This window comes from Plectropomus leopardus, chromosome 12 (assembly GCF_026936395.1).
Source record: "Plectropomus leopardus strain MGB_pleo_1.0 chromosome 12, ASM2693639v1, whole genome shotgun sequence".
Lineage (NCBI taxonomy): Eukaryota > Metazoa > Chordata > Actinopteri > Perciformes > Serranidae > Plectropomus > Plectropomus leopardus.
The window spans coordinates 11,457,449-11,466,164 of record NC_142187.1 but is presented as its reverse complement, the minus strand read 5'-3'; the positions used below and the strand labels follow the sequence as shown (position 1 = coordinate 11,466,164).

At 36.9% G+C, this 8,716-nt stretch overlaps 1 protein-coding gene across 1 annotated transcript; it reads right to left on the bottom strand.

Moving 5' to 3' along the window:
• Positions 1–205: 205 nt before the first annotated feature.
• Positions 206–8,428, bottom strand: LOC121951290 (sodium- and chloride-dependent GABA transporter 3-like). The gene is made up of 14 exons (XM_088085164.1): positions 7,958–8,428; positions 7,718–7,852; positions 7,410–7,547; positions 7,045–7,132; positions 6,355–6,487; positions 6,058–6,192; positions 5,284–5,387; positions 5,011–5,135; positions 4,798–4,910; positions 4,561–4,698; positions 4,348–4,450; positions 3,070–3,170; positions 1,047–1,217; positions 206–344 (listed from the first exon to the last, which is right to left on the bottom strand). The coding sequence occupies exons 1-14, from the start codon at positions 8,112–8,114 to the stop codon at positions 231–233; spliced, it is 1,755 nt and encodes a 584-aa protein (XP_087941290.1). The 5' UTR covers positions 8,115–8,428; the 3' UTR covers positions 206–230.
• Positions 8,429–8,716: the final 288 nt, after the last annotated feature.

Sequence of the window (8,716 nt, the reverse complement as noted above, 5' to 3'; positions counted from 1 at the left end):
GAGGCATGGAGAGACAGAGACATGGGCTGAGGGACACATAGTGGCCATCATGCAGATGGCCCTAAATTTGTTAGTACACCCCTGGTCCTAGACCCCAAGGTGTTAAATTTATTATTATAAAACAGTTCAAATTCAGAAATTCAATGTTTTGCATCTTTGCTTGAAGAAATGTCTGAAAATATCGGTTTTTAAAATTGTTTATCAGTTTTAATGTGATTTTGCAGGTCATATTAAGCTGTCACTGTAGACGTCCTCAGTTCGACTGTCGCCCTTTCCTCATGCAGTTCCTCGCTCTCCATCTTCCGAACTACACATTCAGCAGGACGACAAAGGATGGACAAACGCTGGAATGCAGGAAAGACCAAGATATGTGTGTAAGTTCACACAATAAGTAAGGCCTTAAATGGTATTAAAATGTCTTAAATCAGTCTTTTAAAAGTCTGAAAAATGCTACTGCATTAGAAGTAGAATTTTTAATAATTGTTTTTATGACGTTGCACTGTAAAAGCTCAAAATAACCATTAACTTAAATAATAATAATAATAATTTACTAACTGCATCTTGTCACCACAAAGTCACGTCTTTTATTATAATAAATATTTGGGTGAAATTCCCCTAATCTTAAGTAATGAGTTCAGTTCATGTTGTTTTTAACCTTTAATTGTGGTTGCTGTAGAATTTGTCTTAGATTTAATTCTGAATGGCGTAAAATAAGTCTGAAAAAACTTAAATACCAATTTCTTCAAAGCCGGGAGAACCTTAGTTCACACACAACTGTAATTATTGTAAGTGACGTTAGCTGAACTGTTGTGTTTGGGACTCACTGATTAAGTGATGAATACAGATAAACCACACATAGCACAGTCACATCTGGAGGCAGGAGATAGCGATTAAAGTGGAGGTTATAGTCCTATTCCCACTGTCACTACACAGAGGTTATATGATCTTTGTTGAGGTTTTTATGATAATGTTGGTTTTATTTTTTGTTAAGCTGCTGTGTATTGTCCTTGCTTAACTCAATCTAAAACTCTCCTTTGAACACTGACCTGTCTGAAGGTTCCTGCTGTCAAAAACATCTGTCCAGCCGCCCACAGCGGCACCATGAGAACAGAGGAGAGCGTCATGGTCCATCCCAGTGTGTACGCCCAGTCAGGGTACACGTACCAGCCATTGATCTCGAGGTGTTTGTAATCAACCAGGTACAGGATGAAGGAACTCTGTGAAGGTGAGAATTACAATCATAGTTCAGCGACATAAATGAGTACAAAAATGTGTCGCTCACTGAGAAACTAAGTGAGGACATAATTAATTAATTAATTCAGTGAAGGAGTTGTGTAAATGTACTTTATTGGAGACAGATAGTTTACCCCTTTAAATGCAGTAAAATTTTAAAACACTTTGTGGTCTCAACATAGGATGCTGTTCTTTTATTTTTGTTTTTGTAAATTAATTTTGCAAAAGTATATTTATGTTATAAAATGTCAGAATGACATGTTCTCAGATTGTACCTGCAAGGAATATAAAGATCAACAATTGCACGAATGAAACCATTCCTATTAAACCCTCCCACCCTTACTTCCCAGCTGCTACAGAAAAGGGTTGAAAAGAAAAATAATTAATGATTTAATTATTATTATTATTAATAATAATAATAATAATAATGAGGATGATGATCAATAATAATAATAATAATAATAATAACAATAATAAATCAAAATGTAACATTCATGAGAGATTAGTGAGGAAGGGGGCTGGGGGTGCAGCATGGCACTTAGTAGTCATCTAAATAGTAGCCCTATTCAGATACTCAGTGAAGGGCTTCAAGATCTTGTCAAAGGATTTACTGGGTCTGTAAGTTGGAATATAATCTTTTCAAGTTTGGTATTTGGCATCTTCTTAAGCCAAGCATTGTATGAGGAGGGAACAGAGTGCTTCCACTTAAACACGCTGAGCTGTAAAGGCCAGAACACAGCGTTCTATCTATGGTAAGTGTGCAGCTGCAGGTGGTGGGACTCCAAATAGGGCCATGAGAAGATCATGGTTAAGGTTAAATATTTGATGCCAGAAATGCGTTAAATTTCAACAGGACCGAAACATGAATATGATAAGTGGATGACTGTTTGCCCCTGTTACAAATATCACTGGTGCCTGTGTTAATTTTAGGTCAATGCGACATTGGCATATTGTACCTTGGAAAGAGCTTTACACTGTAATAAACCTTAACATACAAGAAGAGTGGACTAAATCTTGAATATGGTCCCACTGGTTTTCAGGTAGTGATGCATCTTTTATGCTCTCAAATCTGCTTCAGATGGGTTGTCAGATTAGAGTTAATGGAATTAATTGAGTTGAAAATTATGGAGGTGGATCATCTCTGGATAGGATCCACAGCCATAAGAGTTTCAATGAGGGACCCAGGAAGGTGAATAGGGAAATGGGGATAGGAATGTTTAATAAAATAACTTTATGCTTAACTTGAAGAAACATACACATATTACAATTAACTAAATAAATAAATTGAGTGTGTGATTAATGACTAATATGTTTAAAAACATTTTATTGTAGTTGATTCCCATGCATGCTGCTAAGAGTAATCAGTCCACAGCTTCTCAGGCAGGAGGAGAGAAGACGCTGCTCTCCGCACTGTTGGAGTTTAGCTGTAGTAAGTTTCTGTGGTAATGCTGACACTCTTGCTCACTAGATTAGAGGTGCGAGAGAGTTCTTAAAACATTCAAATGTTTTATTGGGGAATGTTTTGTTGAATCTAATACAGTGAAGTTGTAAAATGCTTCCATTATCCAAAAAGAACCATCACACCACCAATGTGCAGTTGAGTGTATGATGTCATCTTGCTACTTTTGGCACTGGTACTTAGCTATTTTCATTGGAAAAGATTTCACTGGAAATTAGATGCAGTTTTTTAACTGATGGTATTAGTAGATGGATGTAAGCATAACATGCAAATAAATCAAATTCAGCTGTACTGTGAAGACAGTGGAAGATAAATTCAAATCATTGTCAACAAGTTAGGAGGGCCAAACATAACGTTTTAAAACTTTTCTGACTCACCAATGACAGCACTGGAACAATGTATTTCCAGCAGAATTTAAAGAAAATATTCGGCTTCTGTCCTGTCATGTCCTTAATGACGTTAAAAAAGCGGTCAGCACCTGATGGAAGTTCAGACTTTTAATATACTTCATTTCACATTAAGTTAAGGTATCTAAATTATACTGCAAAATACAGATAAAGATGAGTATAATTAAAACCAAAGGACAAGTATTCAACAAATTATAATATTGTCTCAGATTCAGATAATGTAAACAAATCTATTGTTTTGTTTGGTAGGAAATACTTGAAAAGACAGACATTGATGAAAACATTGTTCAAATTCGGCTTTTAGTGCCTCAAGAAAACAATCTGATTTTCCCTTTCTTGGCAAAATTCTGGAATCTATTTTTTTAACCAACTATATTTTTATTTAAATATCTTTATTAAAACAAAAATTGGTCACCCATAGCTTTGCAACCACCTTACCAAAGACAGTAAACACTTGTAGCTCATTATGGGGTTCCTCAAGGAAGCATTCTGGGCCCTATTCTATTTTCTTCATACATGCTCCCTTTGGGTAACAATATTAGTAATCACAATAGCTACGTTTCAAATCACATTCATATTCTGCTATTACTCCGAATATGACTATATTTTAAATCTGATGTCAGTAAACAGCATGTTCCATTTAGATATTCTGAATTAGGCTTTTATTCCAAATTTAGCATTTTTTCGATTAAGACAGGGGGTACGCAGATGTTATTCTTGTTATTCTGGTTTTAATATTATTATTTGGGCATGTACACAGTGCATTTGTACACTACTTTTAAACATCATGCAAGACTTGAATATGAAAAGTCAAATTTATTGTTTGACTTTTTTGGTACACACAAATATCGCAGCAAAACCTTTCAAGAAGGTGGTTAAAGGAATGACAGTGAGGCTGCGTTCATATGGTCAAACTAGTCCACGACCAATGGGAAACTTTGAAAAAAAACAACCCTATTTTGATGCAAAGAAGCAAAATGACAAGCAGCATGTTACTGCACGTTAATTGGAGCAGATCTTTTTCATAAATCATTTTAGTAAGAATACTGTCTTTTTCGGAATAAGGGCAAAATGTACTCTTTTCCAGTTGTTTGTGTGCCCGTATTGCTTGTTAATCTAAATTAATATCTTGTTGACCAAAAAAAAATAGAAAGGCAAAAGCTGCAGTCAGCGTTTGACATAAATAGTAAAATCACAAAATCAAATGGTATCATTAATGAATGTTCTTAGTAAGTGATTTTTACTTACCAAAAATCCATCCTATAGCCAGGCACTGACATACAGCCATAAAATCCTGACAGGCCCTGGTACAGCCATAATAATCAATAAGCTGGAAAATGTAAATTCCTCCCTAAAAGGGACAAAAATGGATATCATTTTAAATACAACACATTTTAAACAGTGTGTTTTTATGTTTAAATATGCTTCATAGATGTGCTTTTATGTCAACATTTTGTTCACCTCAGTGACCAGGATCAGATGTATGAGGAAGAAGGACGCACAGACGATGAGGACAAAGATCTCGTGTTTCACTGGTGCACGAAACAGCTTCGGAAACAAGTCACTCACAGAGGTAATAAAAGTCTCTACATTCACAAACTGGGGGTTAAATGAAAGGAACAAATCGTGTGATTTACATGTGTACTTTTAAGTGTGCCTTCAGTTACCATAAATTAATAGTTAGTGCAACAATCTTACGTGTGTGTCGACACTCAACAGAATAAGCATCAGAAAAAAGCACACAGACCAGAACTGTGGCAAAGGCATCATAGCTGTTGCTTGAGGGTAAGCAATGAAGGCCAAACCTGGACCTGCAAATTGGACATAAACAAGAAGAGATTCGAAACTGTTGTGCTATATATACACATTTGCCTTCATATTTGGATTTCAAAGATTGACTTTTTTAAAGACCTGACTCGGCTACAGTGTCGACAGTAACACCCTGTTTGTGAGCCATGAATCCAAGTACAGAGAAGACGACAAATCCAGCAACAAAACTGGTCCCACTGTTCAGCAGACAGAGCCAAAAGCAGTCCCTGCATGTCACAGAAAGACAGACAAGGAGCTCTTGTTATTTTCGTTTTGACATTTTAATAGTTTACCATGGCTTTTATCATATGATGCTAAAACCATTTTCTAATCTTAAAATTGGAGAAAGTTATTTGACATCTAACTTTAACTTACTTGTAACAGTTGTTGTGGTACTGATTATAGCTGCCCAAAACAGTCAGAGACCCTATCGTCAAGCTATAGGAAAAGAATATTTGAGATCCTGCCTCTATCCAGACCTGTAATGTCAAGAAAATTAGAAATTCAAAATTGTGTTTTAGAATGGTGATGCCCGTCAGTCAGTCAGTCTATATTTCTGAAATTACCAGGAAAGTGTCTACAGATGTTTGTGGTCCCCAGAAGATGAATCCTAAAGACTGGTGAGCCCATGACTTTTCCTTTAGCACTACCATCATGTTCACATTTGTGTTTTTACTTGAAATGCTGTGAAAATAATTGCATGGACTGACATGAAATTTAATACACATATTCATGTCCACCTAAGGTTAAACTGTAATTACTTTGATGATCCTGAATTATCATCCAGCGCATCTGCAGGTCAAAATATTATTTGTCCTATACTTTGATTTATGGGCAAATACCTGCAAAACTAATATCATATGCTTCAGCCTCAGCTGCACAGTACTTTGTGTTCATTGCTAATTAGTAAAACTAAGATGTAAACATGGTACACGTTCCTGTTTAACATCAGCATGTTACCATTGTTATTGCAAGCATTTTAGCATTTAGCTCAAATGATGGCAGATTCTTGTTTCATACACACTTCCCTTACCATTGTGCATCCTCTCTACCAAACCTTTACTAATGGTCCAAACTGAACACATAACTGCATCTAATTATGCTCCTCTCTAGTGATTCCCGATTTATTCTGAAGTTAATATTGAATACCTCAAGGTTTGCGAGGTGTTTCAAATCTGGATACAGGTAAAAGTATATCCCTTCCCAAGCTCCAGGTAGAGTCACGCCCCTGATGAGGAGGACCAGGAGCATCACATAGGGGAATGTAGCTGTAAAATACGCTACCTAAAAGAAAAAGGAAATATTATATATTTAAATATGATTTTAATAGTGCTTACATCAATGAAGACCTTGAAATACTTTGTGACTTATATAGCATAGATTTCTCAGTGAAAACTTCCTTGTTCTTTTTGTGAAAATCAAAGCAAATTAAATATGTCCACAGACCTTTCCAGAAGATTTAACACTTTTCCAAATACTAAAGTAGCAGCACACCCAGCTGGCCAGTAAACACAAAGCCAGCTCCCATCTCACACTGCCCAGCTCCTCAATACCTCCAGACATGCCCAGCATCCGCCGTCTGAGGGGAGGGAAAATTTGGCTAATGTTAACCAGCAATTCAATCATTTTACTCTGATTTTTTTACTTTTTTACTTTTTTTTGTTACTTGTCAGTAAAATGAGAAAACATCATTGAAGGCGTGCAATTTTCTAATCTTGCATCAAAATTCTCTGAATATGATGCATCCAATTCTGGACAGGAACTTTTTCTTTGTGTTCTGTCTGTCCAAATAGCATAAATCCCAAAATATAAGCAAAACAGCTAGCTGGCAATAGCATGCATGTATGTTCCTTATCTGTATTTATTGTAGTTATAATATCTAGATATTAAATAATGACCTAAAGCTTAAAATAAAAAATATCTATAATATAGAAAATGCAGGATAATCTGCAAACAGTAAGAGTGCAGAATCATTACACATCAAAATGTTGTCAAATCAAATGGGTACATTTATAATAATGACATTTTTGACCAAGAAATATTTTGTAACATTTCTACTGATGCAACACAGGGCAAAATCCATGCATATTAGTGACAGTTAGATTTCATAATGGCTTTTTTGAAGAAAAGACTTACTCCCAGAACTCAATTGCAGCAGAGGTAGTGTTGGTCTGATTTGCAGTCACATTCGATGAACTGCGAGTCTCAAGACCAAGGCAGTTAGCTGGGTTTGGGGACAAAGTGAGATTTCATAATGGTAAATGAATGAGGGATGACTGCCATGTAAAATAATTGCCTACTACAGCAATGGTTGCTTGATAGGCAGCCATCTACAACACACTCAATACAAATTTAATCTAAAAGAGGATGCGTTTTCAGGCAAGCAAAAATCACGTTACAAAAATCTTTACATGCAGTTGTGAGAACTCTATTGATGATTAATAGTTTTACCACTGTCCCAACCCAAAACCGATTGTGAGTAAATGCTCATCTTATCTTACCTGTATTCCAGGCGTTCTCACAAGTAGCCCAGGGAAGCTGGGATCTGAATGAGAACACCAGGTAAAAAAGAGCCCAGACTTGGATTATGATGTAGCAAAAGTCGTAAAGTTTCATCATGAAAAATCCATATCCAATGCCTGAAATATATTTAAAAAAAAGTCATGGTGTAAAATGTTCAAACCAGTGTAGGTAATTTAGCATGTCAGAGGGGCCAAAATAGTTTTGGGAATAAAAGAATAAGTGTCTTGACAGGAATATATGATGCAGGCTTTTTCTTGCATTAATTTTAGATTTCACTTTAACTCACCTTGTGCCAGCGGACAGAGTTTCCTCCAGCAGGTGATGAATCCTTCCTGGGTGTGCTGACCAATTGCAGTCTCCAGTAGGAATAGAGGTATTCCACACACCACTGCTAACAGACCATACGGCACCAGAAAGGCACCTGTGGTAAATACACAGACTGCTCATGGAAATGACCAATTCAATCATAAGCTCTGACTTTCATTAAGAAAAATAAATGAATCCAGTGGCTTTTTGTGTGATTCACCTCCACCATTCTTGTAGCAGAGGTAAGGGAATCTCCATACATTGCCCAGGCCAACCACATTTCCTGCAACAACCAAAAGATATTCAGTTTTACTGGCCCACTGTCCTCTGTCTCCAGTCCTCTTCTGGTTTTCTGGTTTCCGTCTTTCTGGGTTCATCTTCAGACTTTAGAGTACAAAATCCCCCGTGTTGTTCTTAAGTGTACTGGACCAAATATTTAATAGCTTTACAGCAGAGGCGGACTGAAGTGACAGGAAGACAAATCAGGTCTCTAAAGATTGTCCAGGTTCCCTGTGAGCAATTTCAGAGTGAATGCAGAAGAATTCAGAGACAGGCCCCCTGAGGTCTAAGTTTGCATGTGGCGACGCAGGAGTCACAGGGCCATTCATTCCTTGGCAACCTGCGGAGAACAGGTTTCTCTAAAAGAGAGACAGACTAGAGGGTAATAACAACTAAACAGAATTTCTGGTGAGTTCTGAGTTCAGTCAGAGGCTAAGGTGGACTCAAAAAATTATTTTGGCGCCTTCATGTTGGTGTCAGTTATGGAGTCACCTGTGTTAACAAATGCAAGCATCTCTTCTGATGGGTCTTTGTGAGTGAGCCGGAGTAGCCTTATCTGGGGATTGAGTGTATTTAGTCTGTCCACAATCTTGCTCCGCCATGATGTGGATGTAGATGTAATGGCTGGTGGTGTGATATCATCAGGTTGTTTAGTCCTGCTACTACTGGGGTTAACTCAGTATGTCCATGGTGTTAAAAA